The sequence below is a fragment of the Engystomops pustulosus genome, chromosome 6, assembly GCF_040894005.1.
Source record: "Engystomops pustulosus chromosome 6, aEngPut4.maternal, whole genome shotgun sequence".
Lineage (NCBI taxonomy): Eukaryota > Metazoa > Chordata > Amphibia > Anura > Leptodactylidae > Engystomops > Engystomops pustulosus.
The window spans coordinates 87,134,306-87,157,813 of NC_092416.1; the positions used below are offsets into that span (position 1 = coordinate 87,134,306).

Consider the following 23,508-nt stretch of genomic DNA (forward strand, 5'->3'; position numbering starts at 1 on the left):
TCCTGTAGCTGTGATGCTGGCAGGCATGGAGTGATGATGCCATCATCTGCCAGCATCATGACTACAGGGGAAGATGAGAAGAGGAGAGATACAGGAGAATGAGAACAGGTAAGTATGTGGTGTTTAAAATAATTTTTTTAAAATAAATTTAAAACAGGGAAAGGAGGAAGATATGAGGGGACAGAACATGTGGTGATGAGGGAGTATGAGGGGGGGGGGGTACAAGGGCCCACAAGATAAGGAGGAGATGAGAGGGTCCACAAAATAAGGGGTATGAAGGGCCACAATAAGGGGGTATGAAGGGCCACAATAAGGGGTTATGAAGGGCCACAATATAAAGGGGTATGAGGGGCCAACATGTAAGAGGGTATGAGGACCCATAGGATAAGAGGGTATAAAGGGGCAACACTATGAGGAAGAGATGAGAGGGACCACAATATGAGGGGGTATATATAGGAGATGACATGGGTCACAATATGAGGGAGATGCAAGGGACCACAATATGAGGGGGAGATATGGGGCCACAATATGAGGGGGAGATATGAGGCCACAATATGAGGCGCATCGGACTAATGCACCTTATATTCCGGTGTGCCTAATGGCCCGGAAAATACGGTATAACAGTATTTAATTTCTTTTCATGTACCCATGATCTCTATCATGTCCAAAGTCACAGCATGGCTCAAGCCTAAGTTAATGTGTTATTGTGGAGTAGGTCAATTAAATAATAAACTATTTATTATATAGAGTTTCCTAAGCAAAATTTATACCTGATGTAATTGGATTGAAACCCCCAAGCCCTTCCCTTTAATGAGTAATGAGTCCATGGAACCTATATTCATACAATTGAATTACATGCAGTTATCTGAGGGAGTAAAATCACTTTAATAGCTCTGTAAACACATAAAAAATTCTCTTAAAAAAACATGATTTTTTTAATGAAACTGAAAATATCCTGAACCAAGTGCTTAGAACAAGTTTTCTTTTGGTAAAAAGAGTGTAAACCACGTTAACAATTCTAGATCATAAATATATAGTAGTAGTACTTAGTACCACTGAAAGCAGTCATCATAAAAATATCAAACGGCTCAGCACTTCAAGAATGAACTTTATGATACAAGGAAACAAGGGCTAGTCTCACACAATTGTAGTATGGCTGTCATATAATGTATTGTTATTATGGCCACAACAATCAGAATCCCCTCAAAATCGACTTTGGTCTTTGACTGTGTAGTGGAGTTACATGTTGGGCTACATTCACATTACGTTTTCTGTATACACTAAGCATAAATGCCATTTGCTCTTGGTGGATACACTGAGCGTATCCATAGTCATCCTTTTTGCCTCTCTTGCATACTGTGGGAAACACTTGATGGAAAAAACGTAGCAAGCTGATAAGTGAGGTTTGTGTATTGTTAAACCTCTTTGGCCCGTTCACCCTAAAGGACATCAGATTTACTGATGGCAGAAACCCTCAACAAAATGCTAGTTATGATGATATATTTTTTCTTTAATCCTGGAATGGCTTTATTCCAGTGAAAAACAACTTTATAAACATATGTAAATGAGCCTCTGGCATTATAATATATCCCGTTTCCCACCCAAACCGTTCTCCCTCGTCCGGCCCGCAGAGCCGCAGACAGCCAGTGATGTCATTGGCATTCTGCAAGTCTTGCGATCATTCTATCTAGTGCTGCATTGCGAGACTTGCAGACAGCCCGTGGCATCACCAGCTGTATCTGTGGCTCTGTAGGGAAGAATGAGAGAGAACAGTAAGAGCAGGGGGAGTGAATTAATTATAATATGGCAGATGTTAGCCAGAGCACCTTAGGCTCATTTAAATATTGTTATAACATTGTTTATAAAGCCATTCCAAAATATAACAAAAAAGAAAAAAAGATTTCCTCCTTGAGACAAGGTAACAAGTATTTCATTGACGGCATCTACCACCAGTAAATCTTATGGTAAATGGCCCTTAAAGGAAATCAACAACTCAAAAAACACCAAAAGCCCCCACAAATACTCTCCACCTCCTCTCCTCTTCATCTTGATCCTGCTGCTGTTCTTCGCTAGTCTTCACATTCCAGGATCATCTAGAAAAGAAAGTTAATAATTAGCAGCACGGAGCGCAGGGACAAAATGTCTGGCGCTCTGGGCTACTAATCATGAACACCCCTGCACCTCCCTCTCTCAGGCTGCAAGCATGGGAGAACGAGGTAGCGTCGCATGAGAGACTCTCCATGCTGGTAGAGGGAGTTGCAAGGGCGTGCATAATGAGCAGCCCGGAGCGCCGGATATCTTGTCCCCGTGGTGCGTGCTGCTAATTATAATTTTCTTTTCTAGGGGATCCTGGCGTGTAAACTTAGCAAAGAACAACGCCAGGATCAAGATGAAGAGAAACGAGAGGAGTATTTGTAGTTTTTTTTGGGGGGGGGGGGGTTGAGGAAAGATCTTCCTAAAAACTGGATTTTAGCCAATCGGGGGAATTTATCATGGCTTGTAAGGTATACAAGCCATGGAAAAATCACAAATACTGGCAAACAGACAGGAATTGTGACTTTATTTCAACCTACGATACCCTCACAACAAGTGCGCAAGGAGCGGTTCAGGACACGGACGCCTAGTGTATATTCAAACAGATGCCCAATCTACCAAGAGGCTAGAACCAGAGTTCATATTATAGGGTATAAACATCTCTGATATGTGCAAAATATGAGCACCCGAGTATTATTAATCAACATAAGGACAATTGTCCACAAGTGATTTTGGTCATAGTAAAATGCTCCATGCAACTGAGGGATTTCCTGGCCCAAACCTTGCATCCATGGACTTAAATCAGCATGTCAGTGCAGTCCAGTGATACGAGGTTCGGTCTAGGAAATCCCTCCATTTCACAGAGCATTTTTCTCTGATCAAACGTGCTCATGGGCAATTGGCCCTGCAAACTCATGCTACAAGCAGCTAGCAGAAGTTTGGCCACCCTTAGCTGCCAGAGTGGCCATTCCATTTTAGTTCAGCCCAAAAGCTGCACCTGATAAATTAGGCAATTAGTGAACTTCTGATCATTACATATTTCTTTCATCATATTCACAACTCGTACTTGAAGTGTTCATTCAGAGTGTACTTCGCTTCTCAGAACGGAATGAAGGGAATGAGGTCACCTTAATAGACATAGGGACATGAAAACAGATAAATAACAGGATTTTTAAAAAGTTCATGGATGTGCAGATCCAGTCTTGTAGTAAAGTGTAGGACACAAGGAAAGTAGAGGTGGTGTCCATCGTATTGGCAGTAAACAATATTCAGTGGTCCACAGCGTAAAGAGTCATATGACCTAGGATATATAGAAACATATTATTAGAAGTAAGATATCTAAGGGCTTACAAATACACAATCCTCCTCTTACCTCTTTGCTTTCTATTTGTTTACTCTAAATAGATTTCTTGGTAAAACACAATTCACATCTGAATTTATACTTATTTTTCTGTTCTTTTATAGGAGCAGTGCTAGATCCACTACATTACAGACACCAACTGCACCCATCTAAATAGAATGGGTTCATCTGGTTTCCCTCTTGTCTGACAGTGTACTGGAATCAAAAAGTGCAGTGTGGGAACAGATCCTCTGATGCAGATGTGAACATAGCATAACAGAGAAGATGGACTGCTGGAAGAGCCTGGATCACAGACCAGTATAACTAATGTGAACTGTTCAGTAAAATGTCTCAATGGAGTTACATTTAATGTATACCGGTGTTCCCCCTCCTGCTGCACAAAATAAAATCACCTGTCAGCTTTGGCACTGCAGTAAAAAAAAGCACTTATTGGTTAACACACACCTTGTGGGGTATTCATCATGCCTTATTTGATGTTTTCTGGTGTACAAGGCATGACAAGGTTGGAATTCCTAATGATCAGCAAGGAAATTGCAACTTTTTTTCTGATTTACTGCCCTGGTTTACGAAAATGGGTGGGGCACAGGGTTATAGCTGATGTCTAACCAGGCTGAATCCTGGTAAAACAATCAGCTCCTAAATCCAACAGAAAATCTTTTAAGGTTCCCAGAAATTTCTAGATTCACTTTGAAGAAACATTGTCTTTCCACTCTGTGGTGCCCCTTCAGGATGGGTACTATATGTGTGATATCCCCCTACTGGTTGTCTTCCTCTGTCCCTCCCTACCTTTCTATGGTTCTGTTACATTTTAGTGTTATCTACACTATCATAATGATTGTAATGTGTTTTGCGGTTCCTTACAGTATAATGTTTTTTACTATATACCTCAGATCTATCTTCCAATAGGATCTATAGGAAGAATCAGACCATGATATTGTTCCAATGTTCTTTTTCTTAGAACATAATTACAAAATATGTTCACAGAGAAATGATACATGGATGTTGGTTAAATATGACTTCTATTAATGTGTAAAATACACACTACTGTATGTATATACAAGTGTGGAATCTTTTGAACTCCATTTCACAAAAAAAAATCGAAAATTATATTTACCACTTACCTTACTGATGCTCAGGAGGTGGTTTGGTAGTTTTTACTGTGCCACTTTCTTGTAGGGCTTCCACTATCCATGAAAGTGCCTTACTACAGTATTCCACCTGAAATACATAATTCACATTCATTCTCCATACATGCAATGTATAACTATTATTAGTGAACGATTTTGGACCTTTTTCTACACTGATAGTGACCCAGTGGAGTAATATGGTTTATTAAGTAAAATAAAATAATGAGGTCTTCATTTCTCCATATCATCTCTATGAGTTCCTTGAATGAACCCAGGATTCTGGCTGGAAAATGACAGTACTTGTGTGTGAAGTAATTGGAGAGGCCCGGCATACATGTACTGCTCCCTGCCAAGCTTCCTTCTACCCTGAGCCTCAGGTCACCTTCCAGATACTATGATTCACACAAGGATAAGGCAGGAGGCACACGTGGGGTTTTATTAAATGGAATCTACTTCTGTGAAAGACTATGAATGTAGCTGTAAATGTCCCTACCATTTGGGGTGTAGTGTATTTGTATGAAATTAAATAAAATTAGTAATATTTGTTTGTAGACATGTTTTTTTCTTGAAGTATTTCATCGCATGTCTATAGTAAAATTCGTGCATATAGTGTATATAGTGCAGCCAAGACATAAATGTGTTGTGTGTGACACAAATGTATCGTGGACACTTTATAAATACATGTGAAATCAGTTTACACTGAAAAGAACATGCAAACGTACAGGGGCTTTAATAAATGTGGGCCAACGTTAGGTAGTAGCCCTGGGATCTGCAATAATGCACAAAGCCTATGGACAGGTTTTTCTAATTCCGTGACAACATCTTTTTCTTCTTTGATCTTCTATTTTTTTAAATAAATATCATTTACTAATATTTTCTTTTCTACCTGCATACATTCAAAAACAGTATACCTCAGTTTCCAGCGCTTTTAGTCTTCGGTCATGTTCCTTGATTTCACTTAGCTGCTTCAATGCTGTATCAACCCTACAGAAATTAAAAAAGATGTGATACTTGGCAAATAAAGTGTTACTTAAAGGGGTTGTCTGACTATATTATTAATACTGAAGATGGGCTGGGGAGGGCTGTGAAAAAAATAAACCTGTACTTACCTCCTTCAGCGCTCCCCATCTCTCACAACGCGGTCTGTCCTGGCACCGCCTCTCTGACAGCTTCCAGCGGCTTGGCACACCCTGTCCCAGCGCTATATCAGGCACCATAATTGCTACTTTTTTATACATACACATCTAGATCTGCAGCCTCCCCCAGTGTGGCCTCCTGTCCTGCAGCCTCCCCCAGTGTGGCCTCCTGTCCTGCAGCCTCCCCCAGTGTGGCCTCCTGTCCTGCAGCCTCCCACAGTGTGGCCTCCTGTCCTGCAGCCTCCCACAGTGTGGCCTCCTGTCCTGCAGCCTCCCACAGTGTGGCCTCCTGTCCTGCAGCCTCCCACAGTGTGGCCTCCTGTCCTGCAGCCTCCCACAGTGTGGCCTCCTGTCCTGTGGCCCCTGTCCCCTGATATTAAACAGAAAAACTCCTCCCACGTAGCTTCCGTCGATTCACGGCAGCAGTCTCACTATGTCTTTTCCCCTCTGTCGGGGTTGCTCAATTTTGCCACAACACTTTTCCTGCGCTTCTAGGTTCCTGACACTGTTTTAGCACCATTTTTGCCACACAAACAAATGAGCTTAAAGGTCAACCAAGTTTCATTTCACCCTCATGAATGAGGCAGTGAAACAGTAGACATTGCAATTACAATGAACTAAAGCCCCATGTACATTTATATAAAATAAAGAGGAACTCCCGACAGGATAAACCAGGGACAATTACTCATAGAACCATACATTGTGACTGTGGTAATCTTCTTATATTTGTTATCCATGGCCTCCTTGCTTCTAAAATCAACTTTTAAAATTGTGCTAATGAGCCATAAGGGAGAAGGGGCATTACCATAGCCACTCTGTGCGGGCTGTTACAGGTGGTCTACCCCTCCCCTTTTTAGCACACAGTAGGAGGGAAAAGTGCTCATACACAGTGCAATAGCATGTGAATCTGCAGCACAGATGGGCTCTGGTAACCTAGAGCTCTTCTGGCTCATTAGCATAATAAAAAAATTGATTTTAGAAGAAAGAGGCCAAGGAAAACAAATATAAGAAAATTACCACAGTCACAGTGCCTGAACATATGAGTAAGATTTCCTTTAAAACAAAGTCACAGATTGATTCACAGCATGAAAGTGTTACCTGGGCTACTAGGTCATGTAAATTTTGTTTTAGACTTTTAAGCATTAGAGAGCTTACTTTTGGGAGGTGCGTCTCAGTCGCTCTGTGTCACTGTCCCTTTTTTGCTTGGCTATATTGACCAAGTAATTCTCCTTTTGTACGGCTTCCCATGTCAGCATCCTGCTGTCCAGAGGTTCCTTCAACGGTAACACTGGAAACAAAAATGTAATTGTTAGCTGTCAGGACACAGGGGTAGACTGCCCTACAAATATCACAGTTGTCATAAAGTAATCTCCCTGCCAATATATCTGGTTCAGATCTCGCAGTTTAAATTCTGTTTTATAATAAAATCATTAAAGTATAACTCTACAGTTACTGACAAAAATATTGTTAGCACAGCTGGAGAAAGTCTTTGATAACAATTCCAATGATACCTGTATCATGCTGCTGGAGTCTTCCTAGCCTGAGATATATCTGGTATATTTAACATTAGATCCAGAATCAGCTATTCCTGGTGTGGGCAAGCACTTCCAGGTTGTGACATCAGCTTAGGCCAACTAAGCCAAACCAGGACAGCGAGTTTGTAATTGGCCGATCTGAAGCATGTGATGAGTCACATGCTTGTGACATTACTGAAGGTCCTTGAAGTAATATTAAAGGGGTATTCTCATCTGGGCATTAACATTCTTTTTCATTAATCTGCCATATATAAACATTTCTTCAATTAAAAAAAATGTTCCTATGTGAAGATAAATTCTCATAAATGTAGTCGTACGGCCCCTTAGAAACAAGACTGACTCCTCGGATACAACCACCTTGGGTGGAGGGATTGCACAAAGAAACGTATATGACAGTGGTCCTCAACCTTTGTAATGCTGTGACCCCGCAATACAGTTACTGATGTGGTGACCCCAAACAATGCAATTTGCAGTAAAAACACAATAAAATCGTGGCTCCGAAGGCTTTAGGCGACCCCAGTGTTTTGGTCATTCGACCCGTGCTGGGGTCACGACCCACAGGTTGAGAACCACTGGTATATGAAATGTCCGGGAGTTACTGCAGGTCCCACGGCCGTCCTGTGGTAGCCGTCCTGAAGCCAGGTGGTCAGGCAGGACTTAATAGCGCATGTCTGGCCACCGCTACCAAAATGTGAGGTGGTCGTATCTGAGGAAGCTATTTTGTTACTGAGGGACAACATGTCTACATTTATGAGAAATTATCTTCACACAGGAACATTTTTTTAATAACCTTCAATTGAAGAAATGTTTACATATGGCAAATGAATGAAATGAAATGTAAATGCCCAGATGGGAATACCCCTTTAAGTACTTTCAAATGATGCAGGACAGCTTGTTTGTAATTGGACGACCTGAAGCATGTGATGATGCTTGTGACATTACTCAAGGTCCTACAGCCCCTCTCAACAAGCCTCCTGTGGTCTCTAGCTGTACTATATGGATTCCCATGTCAACCAGAAAGCAAATGGAGATGAAGGGAACCTCTGCTAGATTCTAAACACCTGCAGATAGCTAATTATAGTCAATTAGAATATTGCTTATTTTTTGTTAGTGCAGAATTAGGCAAAAAATTGTATACTTTGCAGTTGTACTTTAACATACCAATACAAACATATTTCTCTTTATATAAAAGGTAATAGTTGATCATTTTCATGGTTAAAATTGTCACTTTATATATGAAGAGTGGATGTCTCACTTACTGAAATGTCTTATTTTCTGGGACTCGACCTTGCGAATCTTTCTCTTTATAAATGTGTGAACGTGACTGATAATGATGAAGGGTGGGGCAAGTGCTGGACGATTGTGATATTCAACTATCAGGTTGTATCGCTGGAATTTCCAGTAGATATCACTGTTACCTTGTACTTTGGAGAAGGTGTAGCTGATGAGAAAGAAATTATAAATAGATTAACCAATGTAGCAATACATACACATAATGGAGGGAATTTATCATTAGGCAGCTCCTGGAGACAGATCAATGTCTGTCTTTGGAGTTCTGCTGCCCTCATAAATTATTTAAGTGGCTTTTGGTCCTTAATAAATCTCCTGGTGGTGGGGGTGATGCATCATAAGTTTTTTTCTATGTGAGTTGTTGTTTTGGCACAAATTTGGCACAAATGAAGTCACCTTGACATAGACCGTGCTTGCACCAAATTCATCATTTGCATAGACTGGTTGTTACAAAAACCTGAACTCATGGATTGCAACTTTCTGTTTCCGCGCCAATTGACTTTTGATAGAATTTTGTGACTTTGTATGCAATCCCTATGGCATGTAAACAACCCCTATGGCATAAGAACACTGCCAACAGATTATCAAGGGCCAAATCCACTTGAGTGGCTTTGGAGAAGAGCTCCAAAGACAGACATAAAACTGTCACGTCAGTGGTGCAGAGGCCCTGAAATAATCGCAAATGCTAGCCTATTGCTAACCCTCTCCGCCATCTTCACGCCAGTGGGGCATGAATGGGCATCGGGGGCGGCTGGCACTTGTTGCCACCGGCTACTTTTAAGTCACCGGCTGCGTTTATTTCTACGCCAGGCCCTGCCTGGCTTCGAATAAACGGGGCGCAGCCTCTTGCCCCGATACATCAAGAAGCTTCCAAGTGCTAGCATATGATAAATGTGCAAAAACCTGCACTAAATGGAAAGTTACAAATCATGAATTCAGTCCTATGGTGAAAACTTGTCTATTCATAAAATGAATTTGGTGCAAGCAGGGTTTATTTCAAAGTGACTTTACATTGTCCTATGTTCATTTGGCGCGAAGGCAAGTGTCAAAACAGCATTTTCACCACAAGTGCGGCAAAAAAATGATACTTCATTCCCCCTGAATATATACATAAAAATAGCTAGAGCTATTTTGTCTTACTATTTCACCACCAGTTAATAACAAAAGATTGATTTTAACAATATTTCAATATTTACAATATTGTATCGTTCCAGGGCAACCTCTGTCAGTTGAAATTTTGAGGTCCTACAAATCTTGTATATTTACTATGAGTCATTGTGCAGATCTACTGTATGCAAATTTTAAAGGGAACCTGTCATCAGAAATTGGCTAAATGAACCAATACAAGAATATTGTCATGCTCCATAACATCACCTACTTTTTGTTTCTTTCATGGCCCAGTGTGGTGGCATCATCCAGAAAATCAACTTTGAAGTCAGATGTAAATTGGTTGTATAAAGTATAAAGGATAAAGGGGAGGATTTACAGTATATTTTATGTATAATTTAGTTTCATTAATTACCTGAACATAGCAATCAGTAGATTCAACAGGAGGATATTTGCCACAAGCAAGAAGACAACAAGCAAGAAGATAACCAGCCAGTTGGCAAATGTGTTGACACATGGGGGATACAGTCCACTCATAATGATATCAGGGTCATCTGAGCAGGTTTCATTAGCCAGTTTTCCAGCTATGGAGCAGAGGAGACAAACATATATAACATGGATATCAATATCTTCTTTACTGTAGTACAGTAATTACTATTCGTTTCTAAAAAGGGTTCTCCAAGTTTGACAGTGATAGGTTAGATACCTTACTAGGGGTCATCATTACCATATCAGATATAATTTACGACTCTTATCATGTAACTAAAGGCATGGTGCTGCTCCTCCTTGGTAAACCAGATATAGCACTTTACATTATGTAGATTACCCTTATTATTGCAACTCCCTGTCACTGTGATAGAACTGACCCAAAAAAAACTCCAGTACCAGTCACAGCCGCTAATATATGATGCTGTTCATAGCAAAAAAAGGAGACAAATTGTTAGCTGAACATCACACATCACACATGTCCATTACCCAGTTTTACCACCAAACACCTCCCACTGAGCCTTGAGTACAGTGCCCATATTACCCTGTAATAAATGGGCATAGAGCCTACACCAGAGAACCATTATTCCTATTCAGTCATAGTCAAGGACTGTGAACACTCTAGGGTTAATGTTTGTGCATTACACTGGAAACATAAAGGTGCCAGGAACTTTCTAGCACAAGACATTCTTCTAGCAGCTGTGAGAAGACAAAGTCAATGACACCGTAGGTCAACAGCAAGTTATGAGTTTGTATCTGAAATCTGTAGAGAAGATCCTAGACATGAAGATGCAAGTACAGTATAGTTACTGTAATGTCAAGTCAATAAAGATTTGTAAGTATCCACTTTTTCTACCTGTTTTTATAGGCTTTTATTTTTAGCATTTACTTCTATTTAAGTTTCTCTCTACAAAATCATGTGAGGTTTTCTTTATGGCTTACCTATAGTCACATACAGTTATGCCTGGCCTTAGCTAAGAAATAGACCCCTAATATGTCTTCATATGTGGCCTTTCGGTATGCCATATTATGATTCCACATTTCAAATTTGTAACTCAAATCTTCCAATTAAGGCCGTCATGTGTCAGGATCAGGGGTAGTGGATCCTATGTACCACCACGGACTATGACATAAGCTGACACCTGGGACCGGACTCTAAGTGGCACCCGGTTTTCACCAGAGCCCGCCTCATAGCAGGTTGGACTTGTTGTGGCATGGTACCACCAGGTGGTTCCACAGGCATGACTTTGTTCGCGGTGGCGGCCAAAGCGAAGTACAGAATCATAAGGCAAACTCGTGGCCGGGGCAGGCAGGAGGTCAAGACAGGTAACACAGGATCAGAGTTGGGAACAAGTGACCTGAGACATGGGTGGCAGGGGCACCCGTGACACCATGTAGGCGTGTGGAGACTTATAGCCATGTATGCTCCACTAAAGGATTCTGGGAAAATATGCTAAGTTTTCCAGGCTGGGATAAGGAAAACCATGCGTCTTTTAGCTACCTTGTAAGGCAGCTCTCTTGACATCAAGCATGACCTTCAGGAAGCCTTATGACATGATGTGGGATTAAAACCAAACCTGGAAAAGTTTAAGAGGTCATAGACATGGGTCCGATAGGGGAATTTATCCCATTAAGGAGACTGACTACCTTTGTTTTTTTTAGCACCCCTTCTCCCATTCATAGAAAACCCTTTAAGAAGATACATTATCAATTCTGGCCCTAGCTATGTAGATGCAGATTGTAAACAGAGGACAACAGTCAGAATATAACAGCACCTGTTTTACTAGGTGCATGATACTTTTTTGCTTGCACTACTGCAGGGGGTCCAATAATGTCATTGTATTCCCCGTTTCTATTTGAGTCTTAACACAAGTCTACTGGCTGGGTGAGAGGGTGGGACCATTGGGATGAAAATATTTTATGTTGAGATGGCAGCACATTTTTTCACTTAGGAAATAGTGTCAGCGTTACTTTCATTCATTGGGGCATTTTTCCTTTATTAGGGGGCACATTGGAGTGATTTTTCTTTTTCCAGGGGTACAGTGAGGGCACATTTTAAAGGGTTCATTGTAACATATTTGCCTGTTTAGATATCAGCACCATCCTCTGTCTGTGGAGTGTGGCTTAGGATACGCTGACAAGCGTCCTTTTATCTTATTCTCTCCTAGCTAGTCTGAAAACTGGTTTACTCCTGTACTAGCCATCTTAATTGATTTCTGACTCCTGTGGATTTTGCCCTGATTTGCAAGCAGTGAATCTGTTCTGATAAACAGAATCTTCTTCCGCTCATATTCATGCCCAACTGATCCAATCATCTTTTGGGACTCTGACATCTCATAAAAGGTTTGCTGTCTAAATCCTCCTTCCTTGCTATTAAACTAATACTTTAAGCTTGGTGGCATGCATCTGAACTTCTATATTCTGGATTCTCTGACCCTTTGCCTGATTTCTGACTATTTATTTGCCTTTTCTTTTTTCAGTAAGAGAACTTCAACCAGTCGTCATCTAACGGAAGTTTACAACAACATAACATTAATATTACGGAAATGTTTTAGTTAATACCTAACTTGTTTGTGATATAATATTATTTTATTAATTAGGCTTAGTTTTGGTATGATAATTTATTTATGGAATAACATTCATTCTATGATGCTATGCATTTCATTGGCACTGTATTTATTCACTAAGCTAGATTTTTGCTTTGTATTTATTTCATGTGCTCAATTTTTGTGTAGTATGCTTTTTTATAAAGCTTCAGTAGGCATAGATAGGATATAGCATATCCTGTTTGTGTTATTATACATAGAAGACATCAAAAGAGTTTTCCGTACAGGATGCAATTCAGGATGCACACAGTATTTGTTTCTTACCGTCCATCTTATCTAACTCAATCTGACCAAAGATTTGCAAGTAAGGTCTGTAAAATACACGACGAAATATCCACCCCAGTCGTGTATCGTTAGGATGTAAGAGACCTTCAGTGGCTACTCCATATGCAATTAGCCAGACACCAAGAAAAAACAGGAAAAAAAAGACATCTTTCATCTGTCAAGAAAAGAAAAAGATTCTTTGTCAAGAAAATAAATGTATTAAATACTAATACTACTATAAAAAGAAGGTAAAAACAAATTATTTTGGTATCTACTATTTGCTCTATTAACACTTACCATCTTTCTGACTATAATTATTTTGGGTCCCAGCTGTTTGTTGACTGCAAAAATGTGAATAAGACGAAGTGTAAAAACCATAAAGTCAAAACACAAGATGGTCCGTCCTGACTCATATGAAGTGTCCATCATTCTGTACAAAGAAAAATACACAAAAATAAATAAATAAATATATATATACACACACACAGGCAGGAATGGGACCTAATCTGGAGTTTATCAGCTCGGTTAGTCAACTTATATACGCAACCTTGGAAACCACAACACCGTCTTCGAACTCATAGAAATTAATTTGTTCCTGTGCTATCCCTTAAATCAAAAGATAAAATACGGACAAAAATAAATGGGGGAGATTTATCAGAAGTATCAGAGCAGACGTGCTCTAGAGCTCAGCTTTAATTTAACAAACAGATGTGGCAAATTGAAAGCCGAACTCTGATTGGTTGCCCTAAGCAACTAGAACACTTCTACTCTCAGGCCCTTCTCCCCCAAAGTTCATGAGCAGTAAGCCTTACTTCAGTGAGATCTTGCTGTAGAAAGTAATTGGCACCAATTATATAAAATATATTTAATACAATTGGTGCAAATTTAGACAGCACAAACTCTGGCAAAAGTCACTCTAAAAATACCTGCATGTTATTTATATAAGGAAGCTTTATGAATATATATTTTTGCCAACTTAGTAAAATTGCTACCTGCAAACGACTCCAATAATAAAAAGTAGTAAAGCTGTAATGTCAACATGATTCCAGGAGTCCTGTAAGTATTGCTTGACCTTTTGTGTCACAGGCATAGATCCCACAAAGAAACTTTGACGTATTTCTTCACAGACCATTGTGAAAACCCAGAAATACAGGATAACCTCAGAAGTTGCTGGACCTTCAGGTGGAGGTCTTTTAAAGTCCAGGAGTAGCACATAAGAGAACAGGAAGAGGAAGGTAAAGTACATGACAACATTGCCAAAGAAAGCAGTCACAGGAGCACTCCAAAACTGTTTCCAGCGCCTCATCCATAGCGGCCGTGGTTTCTCCTTAGTGACTTCTGCTTCAGCAACTGCAGCATTTGCATCAGATGCCTTGGTCGGTTTGAGCTGTACAAGTTCACTTTTCTCCCTCATAATTTCTTCCCTGATTAATGACACAAAATCCATTAATACTGGATCACAAAGAATATCATGAGTAAAGAAAATTGTTTCAGTTTACATACCCTTCCATAATTTCAGCGACAGTAGTCTTTATGTCAATATCTAAGCTGTCCATTTCAACTCTGTTACTGCTTTCAATTCCATTTTCATTGTCAACATTTCTTGAAAAAGAAAAATTACAAATTACATTTGTTTTATTCAGCTATGCTCACAAAAATGAACTTGAGTACTCACTTGAATTCAATCAAATTGGTATAGATGAGAGGAGGGCAAAAGAAGGTCAGCACCATCGCCCATACTGGTGTGTTCTGTGCCATTTGTCCCCACCAGTTTTCTGTTAACATGGACTGTGAAATAGAAAGGTAAGGTGGTAGATCATGAAAACCCATCACAATTTTCAAACTTTGTAGAAGTATAACTTAACCTGTGCATAATTTTTTTTATTTCAGATATGAATATTGCAACATTTTTGCAAGGACCAGGATATTTTCAAAAAGTATGAGCCCTCCTGGACACTGACCCTGCCTGGAGAAATAGGTCCTCCAGGTTGTGAACTAAAGCTGCAATTTCCAGGGAGCATCTGTCAGGCAGCACCCTTCTTTTATGTCTGGCAGTAGAAGGTCTTGGTCCCTCCAGACCAAGTCAGGACTTCTTTTTGATAGACTCCTGGTCTTGGTAGATACTCCAGGTTCCCTGAGCTTGTACTTGGCAAGAGAAATGGTACAGAATTTGTGCTAAGAAAAGGGCGAGGAGCCATACTGGATAAAAGCTGTAGGAGGTTGGATAGGGCTTCAATGACACAGAGCCCCAGAATCATTAGTACTCATCTAGGACAGATTCCTGGAAGTGGGGCAAGCTTAGGGATCTGTGCTGAGAATGAGAGGTTGTGGAAGCCCTATCTGACCTCCAAGAGCCCTTGGCAGCGTGGCAGGGAAAGACAAAGGACACAGGGACATATTGCTTTAATAGAGTATATTAGAACGTTGACTATTATCATCTGTTACTATTGATTTGTGTAATTCTCTCAAAAGTTAAGTTACATTTTAAGTAAAGCAGCTTCTCTGTGCCTTTTTCTGCTCTTACTTTCTCCTGTGGTGAGCAGTGTATCTGAAAGCCTTCTCAAGTCCTGTTTACAGCAGAGAGATAAGGAAATGACTCTAAATATTAACACTTTCCATACCTAGAGACTATTTCTCTTGATGATTTCACTCTGTACAGACAGTCACTGGACAGTCTTATGTCTTTGCAGAGTTAATACATTGTAAACATTATCAGGTTCCTTTATCTCTCAGCTGTCATTGGAGTACGGGATAGAAAGCTGATTTACATTAACTGCTAAATACAGGGAAAGAGACTCTTTTTAAAATAAAGTATTTACAATAATCATGGTATTATTAAGTATTAGCTACATAATATATATGAGAAATTTGAATTAACGGTATAGGTGCCTTTCTATTAAGATATGAAGTGTGGTAAATGGCTGTTAATGGCAAATAGTGCAATGGCTTTATTTTCCTGTGGCTATACTCTGGGTTTGCTGACAGGAACAGATTCCAGCTAATTGTAATTAACTTATTAAACAAAACATTATAGGGGGCATTTACCATGCTTTATCTGACAGCCTTTAGATAGAAAACCATGTATAACTCCACATCTCTACCATCTCTGCCTCACAAGCCACTTTTGGTGTCACAAAGTTGGAGTGGCGTGGGCAGGAGACAGGTGGGAGCTTGAATGTCTGAGCCCATTGTACTTATTATAGTCCACGCTGGAAACCAGAGTCTCTTAGTAGATCAGTAGGGGAGGGATTTTAAAACCAGTGTTTAAAATGTCTGTCTTGATAAATTCCCCCCATTGTCGTCCTACAAAATTTATGTTAGGATATGATTGCATCTGCATAAGTAAGAGTGTATATATAACAGTGTCAAAGCAGCATTCATGTGGGGTCTTTCCAGACATCTGTTCCATTTCGGTACAAATCAGAGGTCAGAAGGCCAGTGTAAAAACAAACTAATAAGTTCAAGTTTATTTTTCTATACGCCAAACATTGCTTGATGCCAAATACATCATATAAAAATGCAGAAAGAATGGCAGATATGCTGTCTTACCTGAACACCATCCTGTGCAAAGAAATTACGTGCGTCTGCCTCATAAGCCAGCTGCAGGCACGTAGCACCACCCCAGACAGGTGAACATCGTACTAGCAGCTTGAATGCTCTGTTCTCGCTATTTCGATAACACTCATTAAACACACCTGAAACAATCAAGAGTTACATAAATATAATACAGCCCCATGACCAGAGTTGTCAGCCTCAAACATTAACAATATGTCGAGTTGCAAGTTTCCAGGTCTGCCCTTCAAACACCTTCTTAAGGTTCTGCAGCTTGCTTTTCTTTCTTAAAGTAAGTTACTGGAGTCATAGGGGTGTGCCGTACATGAGGTAGCATTTTTTATAAATGTGTTGGTTAAAGCACAGGAAGCAGGTAAGATCTTAAGTATTAGTTGTATTATGTGGTTTGAATTGACACAACATAAAAACACAGTCATAGCACATAGATAAAATTAATTAAAATCTAACAATATATCTGATACCGTCTCTGTATGCTGTAAACCCACAGTAAAATAACATCAAGAAGTCATATACAATATCCAAAAACTTCTCCAAATATTCAATGATTACATGTGCCCTAGGACTGCTGTCAGCCCATTGTTAACAGTTGTCCATTTAACCATTATCCACTAGGTGTATTCTTGGCTCTAATGACAAAGCTTTTCTTCAGTGGTTTCCTCTTCACATTCCAAGAGACATAAATTTATCCACTAATTGCATCCATAGTACATATAGTGAGGATTTATCATACGCTGGCAAATCGTTCGCCAGCACATCCTCCTGTCCTCCTGCACACAGAGGTGCCAGCCTCTTGATATATCTGGTGAGCTGCAATGCTGCCAGACAATAATACAACAGGCCCTTCCTATCAAAGGGCACTGGCTATAGCAGGAATGCCCGTGCCAGCAAACTTTGGAGGAAAATATTTGCAATTGATGGCAGTGCACCAGGATTTGCGACTATATCAAGGCTGTTACCCCAGAAAACCTTGATAAATCCCTCCCAGTCTGTTCAACTTTTATTAACTTTTTGGAGGAGTAGGAGAGCCAATTAAACTTATAGGACCAGATGTATCACTCTTTTTTTCTGTTATTTTTGCGCCTTTTCATAGTGTTGCGGTGTTTTTGCACCAGTTTCACAACTAAACACCAAACTAGCAGTGCTGCAAAGATAACCATGTTTTACTTATTTAGCCTACCAATCCAGATGTAATAATCATTCATCATTAGTAACTTGTTCATTTAGGCGCAAATTAAGGAGGCAAATTAAAATACTCCAGCCTGAAGGTATGTAAACTAAAAAGCAGCACTGAGCTTTTGTGCAGAGCAGCTTATCCCCAGCAGTAGAGCTCAGCAGACACTACAGACACTATGTGCAGCCTTTATTTACAGTTCATGACCTTCTATTTACAATCAATCTACAAAAGCAGCAGCTTAGAGCACGATACAAGAGAAGGGTACATTCACACAGCGGTATGCCCCTCCTCCCTCCATAGAGAATAGCGGCACACGGCCGCACACATGCCGAAAGAAAGAGCATGCTCTATCTTTTTGCGGTGTGCGGGCCGGATCGGTGCCACACATGTGTGGCACCGTATCTGCGCCGCTATTGCCGTCTATGGAGACGTACATACGGCCGCAAATTTGCGGCCGCATGTATGTCCCCGCAGACGGCCATGTGAATGTGCCCGAAGTTTGTAGGATTTTGCAGATAGTACTGAGAAGTGTCCTATGTAGCAGGATGACCACACTGGTGTCTGAGGAGGATACTGGCCAGAATTACAGGGGGGCAGCAGGAGATCAGCACTGGAGGATCCCCTCCAGGAGAAGCCACTGCTGAGGAGATCACTGGGTACAGCTTGTCACACTCCTGGGCTCTGCTGTGAGTGTGAGAGAAGCAGAGAGGAGCTTAAAGGAGGATCACATGAATCCTTTATTGCGCCTAAACTGCACCTTATGTAAACTAATCAGTATGAGGCAGGATAATAATAGTAATAATAATAATCATTGTAATTCTGATGCAACAATGCACCAGAATTAAGGTGCAACTACTACACTTAAGCGCAGAACAGTGATATATCTGGGCCATTGTTTGCTTTTATCCTTTTGTTTGTAGTGTAGTATTATTACCATTAATAAACAGGTTACAATAATTATAATATAAAATGATAATATACATATATACGTTAATATAGCACCATGGTTTTTTTAATCCAAGGTTGATGTGATCCTGACTCCAGGTAACGTAGATGTAATCTACAGGATAGTGGATAACTCGCTAATTGGTGGGAGTCCCAATGGTGGGACCTCCATGTATCATAAGAACAGAGTTGTGTTGTACCCCAAATGAATGGAGCAGCAAGTCGGACATGGACGCTACCACGTCATTGACTGTCTTCTGTTATCTGTTCTCGTGATCCATGCGGGTCACACCATTAGGCTGTTCACAATCTGCAGAAATCTTGATGTTGCACTTGATATGACTGGGCAACCACTATAAGGTACATTAAATTAACAGCAACAACAGCAGGTACACGTAAATCACCTATTATGCTATAAATGCATAAAATCAAAGATTTTCCTTCCATAAATTCAACATCTGCTATTGAAATCAGACTACAAAAAAATCTAATTTGTCTGTCAAAGAAGACATGTGGTGCTAACATATCCATTATTCTCCTAGCTAAAAGCTTCTAGAGAGTGAGAGGTTGGTGGCTTCAGGCTTCACTTCAGCACTGGACTGGTCCAATAATTCAGAGAATCAAAGGACCATTTATAGGGATTACAGGCAGTCCCTCGGGTTACGTACAAGATAGGTTCCATAGGTTTGTTCTTAAGTTGAATTTGTATGTAAGTCGAAACTCTATATTTTATCAGTGTAGATCCAGACAAATTTTTTTTTTCCCAGTGACAATTGGAGTTTTAACATTTTTTGCTATAATGGGACCAGGGATTATCAATAATGCTTCATTACAGACAACTTACAGCTGATCATTGCAGTCTGGGACTATAGTAAAGCATCCAGAGAGCTTCACCAGAGGTCACAGTGGGCAGAAGGGTCCGTCTTTAACTAGGGGTCGTCTGTAAATCGGGTGTCCTTAAGTAGGGGACCGCCTTTATTCCAAAAGTCATTTTTATGCTGAAAGCACCAAATGTCTTCTAATAACCATCTTACATTCTCTTATCTGTGCCGGAGGTGCCAGATCATGTAGCATGCTTACTAAAGCAGATATATTTATATATTGAGGAGTTGATGCTCTGAATTACCTATTGCTAAATGTTCAAACTTTGCAGCTAGCTCTTTCATTGCCAAAGATTCTTCTGCTTCAGGTTCAAGCCGAGAGAGTTCTTTTAGCAATTTTGATGCCGCCAGCGCTGAGGTCACAGCTTCTGTCCCCTGCAAATTGCACCAATAGAGGATAATGAGACTTAAGTAATACAACATAAAGGGACTGTCCAACCTTATAAAACATGTTAAACAGCAGACAAAAAGTGCATAACTTCTTTAGAATAATTTCTACCTTAGAAAAGAGCATGTCAGCAGAAAATTGACTAATAAACCCTTCCAGATCATGTTTCTTTCATGGCCTAGCGTGGTAGCATCATCAAGTCAGATTTAAATTGGTTGTATAGTTATGGAGGCGGAGAGTTTAGTACTGAAGTCAAGCTCTCCCTGCCTCAGGTTGTCCCCTTTGCTGTGACTGACAGTGGTTTATTATGTCCATTTATAACATAATAAATAATTTAAATAATTTGAAATAATATTTGTTTTTGAGACCCTGAAGTTTAAGAAATAGATTCTTCAACATACTCTTTCTTGATAAAGTGAATACTATCTCCTTCACTAAATTAGTAAAATTTTATAACCATCCCAATAAGATCAAAACATATGGTGGCTAACATCTTCCAGTTCATAGATCAGATATCAGAATTTAACAGATCATTGTATACAAAATGTTACTGGCCTAGTTAGGACCACAAACACAAGTAAGATTAGGTTCCCACTCACTAAACAATCCCAAATGCAAACCTTTTTTTAATATAATGTGCTGAAATTTCCTTATATCTTCGGCCTACAACAACGTTTAGATAAAAAAGTGCAACGATTCATGGGCATTCAAAAGCACATTCCAGACAATACTGATATATGGGCCTTAAAGGAAATCTAATATCAGATATACTGATGGTAGATGCCTATAACTCATGTGTCTGCCATTTTTACCAGGAGTGTCTTTAATGTGGAAATATAAAGTTAGATTATTTATGCTAATGATCCGGAGGTGATCAGGCTTACATCACCTGAGCGCCCCATGGGCTCTGTGGGATTATATTGTAATTTACTTATAGCCCCTATCGTGCCGGGTCCAATCCCAGTATCCTTCAGAATGACGGTGATGTGACCTGTTTGTCTACGTCTCGCGCACACACACGCCAAGACTTTCATTGCACAGACAGCTGGATAGAAGTGTGGCTGCACAAGGAAAGACTTGGTGTGTTTGGGTGATTGTTGACTCCCTTTTTTCATACATCACCTATTCAAAAGTTATCACAAGCTCCTCACTGGATGCCTATGCAAGTTTAGGAATATGTCTTTTAAGTCTTACCATTTCCCAAAAGTAAGTAGCCATTTCATCACGATTTTGTAAAATTGCCCAAATAAAGAGATCGATCCAGGGAGATGTTGACTTTTTGGAATCGTATCTTTGATCATTGCCTGGTGAATTATTTTTATTCTGTAGAAAAAGAGGCAGAAAAAAAGTTTTGATAACAGGTCCTATATGAATGATGCATTTACTGTAGTCCTGCATGCACACTGCCACTCCATTCATTTCCGTGGGATGCTTTTTCTCTCGCTTACACAAGAAGTAGGACACAGATTGAAGGATGAGTCACTGCAGGATCAGACTACCCAGACTTGTTTGTATGTATGTAACCATAGAGACCTATTGGTACATACATTGCTACACAGGAGGTGTACCTTTCAAACGGTAGGATATAGTTATTAAAATTGCTCAACGTTTAATTTGGGTACATTGAAGTAATAAAAAGTGCAAGGGTGGACATACAGAAGACTACACGTGGCCTAAAAATTATGAATAACTAGTGGCAGTAGTACCACATCAGGGAAACCTAAAGAATGAGTGTTATGATGTAAACCATTCACATTCCATAGAAATGCCACCAATTCATGAAGGGTGTGGGTCCAGCTTCTGGACTGGACAAGGAAGATCACCAGCTGCCAGTGACAAAATTTGTTGTAGCCTCTCTTCTATATGGATTAGTCAATAACATCTTTAGGATACGAGGGAAGAGTCCTTTCTTATTCCTTACTATAACTGCCATAGACAAATGGGCACCTGCCACAAAAGAATCCCATGACTAGTGTGCTGTTTGCTCAATATCTGTCCAGAGACAAATGGAGATCTACTAACATGCTCAGTTAACTTTATAGTGAATGTAAATTGAAAGGAAATTTAAAGGAAAATAGCAAAAATCTAGCCTTGCTGCTACAACTAGAATATACAAAGAGTGACATAGGTGGCATTTCTACATACATTGCTGCTTCTCCTGTTGACAGAGCCCTTGGTATTCCCCAATACATGTGTGTAGAAAGGGGCACAGACATCACCCATCAGCTCTCGCAAAACCTTGGCCACTTCATAGAGCTTGAAGTCATGTCCTTTGCCTACAGTGTCCACTGGCAGGTAGTCTTGGTGCTGCTGTCCTTTGTTAGACTCTCTGCGCTCTTCATGTTTGCGCTGAAGTAGCGCACATAGAACCGTATTATCGATAACAGAGCTATAAAGCTCTTCAAGCCGTCCATATGTCAGGTAATCCACAATGTTCATTCCATTGTCCACAAAGAGCTTTACAAAGCTGGGTTTGTCATTCACTAGTGCGTCTGTCATTGTGTCTTCAAGATCACAAGCCTATGAGCAAAAGAGAAAAGTCAGTAAGCTATCATATACTTCTTACATGCAGAGAATATTTTGATGGAAATACTGAACAGCTGGAAGCTCTTAGTGCCCTGTGGTACACCTATTCAAAGGACGTGTCTGACCACAGTGATCACAAAAATGAGGGACCTCAAATGAGAACTATGATTCAGAATGTGGGGCTGCAGGAGATAGCTCCTATAGTCCTATACTGTATAAGTGAACAAGAGGCTGGTTGGACATGCACACAACAAATTCATTCATCTGCAGGGTGGGTTGCAGTGGACCTATCCCCAGTGATACCTATCCCCTATGCTGTGTACAACCCCTTTAAGAACTAGCTATACTTTTACTATAAAATAAATGTAGAACCAAATAAGAATTTTCTAATGGTAAGTACCGGTAATCAATATAATATTATCAATAACCAATTGCCAGTATATATTATTTTAATAGTATATTATCTTGCCTTAGGCAATATTGTCCCTGTATTTTGTGTATATATGCTAGAGGTGCAGATGTGTAAATGTTGGTAGATGAATTGTAAGGAGACTCCCTAGCAAGTGGCTAGAAATTTAATTGAAAAAATCCCGATCTTGAGCCTAGAACCAGATTTTCTGTTGTATAGTGTTCTTTCCTTTTTATGTCAAATTGTCAAAAAAGAAACCTGGCCTATAGTTTGCAATGGGTTAATAATAAGATTGAGAATAATCAATAAATAAATATAATTCATCTGCAGGTTATTCATAAAATATTAATAATTGGAGGTTATTTATCATTGCTGCTGTATATCTACCACAAATAAGCATGGTATTCAGCTTTAATAAGAGTTTTTTTCTGGTAGACTAAAAGTAACATGAGAAAGTAAGTAACGGAGGATGTCTTCAAGAGATTGCCAATTGTGCATTCTTCAGACTGGAAACCCATGTCTGCATGAATTTGTATAAGTAATAAAGTTGATGACTCAGTGGTGAACAGAATATTTCAATACTCAGAATCTCCTCAATGCTAAATATCTAGGTCACACTTAAACTTTGTACAGAAGAACTACTTTATGATTAGGAGGATTCCTCTGA

General features: G+C 39.9%; 1 protein-coding gene across 3 annotated transcripts in view; it reads right to left on the minus strand.

Annotated features, from left to right (window-relative positions):
• Window positions 1-307: 307 nt before the first annotated feature.
• The window catches only part of TRPM4 (transient receptor potential cation channel subfamily M member 4), a 65,747-nt gene continuing 42,546 nt past the window's right edge, over window positions 308-23,508 (minus strand). For 2 of the 3 annotated variants that reach the window (XM_072110245.1, XM_072110246.1), the window contains exons 11-25: window positions 22,052-22,426; window positions 21,101-21,229; window positions 19,764-19,893; window positions 16,495-16,640; window positions 14,621-14,733; window positions 14,449-14,547; window positions 13,938-14,369; window positions 13,243-13,375; window positions 12,946-13,120; window positions 10,005-10,173; window positions 8,452-8,633; window positions 6,813-6,945; window positions 5,433-5,505; window positions 4,516-4,612; window positions 308-3,334 (exon numbers count right to left, since the gene is read on the minus strand). In XM_072110245.1, the coding sequence (XP_071966346.1) occupies window positions 4,517-4,612; window positions 5,433-5,505; window positions 6,813-6,945; window positions 8,452-8,633; window positions 10,005-10,173; window positions 12,946-13,120; window positions 13,243-13,375; window positions 13,938-14,369; window positions 14,449-14,547; window positions 14,621-14,733; window positions 16,495-16,640; window positions 19,764-19,893; window positions 21,101-21,229; window positions 22,052-22,426 (2,385 nt within the window). In that variant the 3' untranslated portion in view covers window positions 308-3,334; window position 4,516. The remainder of the gene's footprint in view (window positions 3,335-4,515; window positions 4,613-5,432; window positions 5,506-6,812; window positions 6,946-8,451; window positions 8,634-10,004; window positions 10,174-12,945; window positions 13,121-13,242; window positions 13,376-13,937; window positions 14,370-14,448; window positions 14,548-14,620; window positions 14,734-16,494; window positions 16,641-19,763; window positions 19,894-21,100; window positions 21,230-22,051; window positions 22,427-23,508) is intronic. The other variant, XM_072110247.1, reaches the window with a different exon arrangement.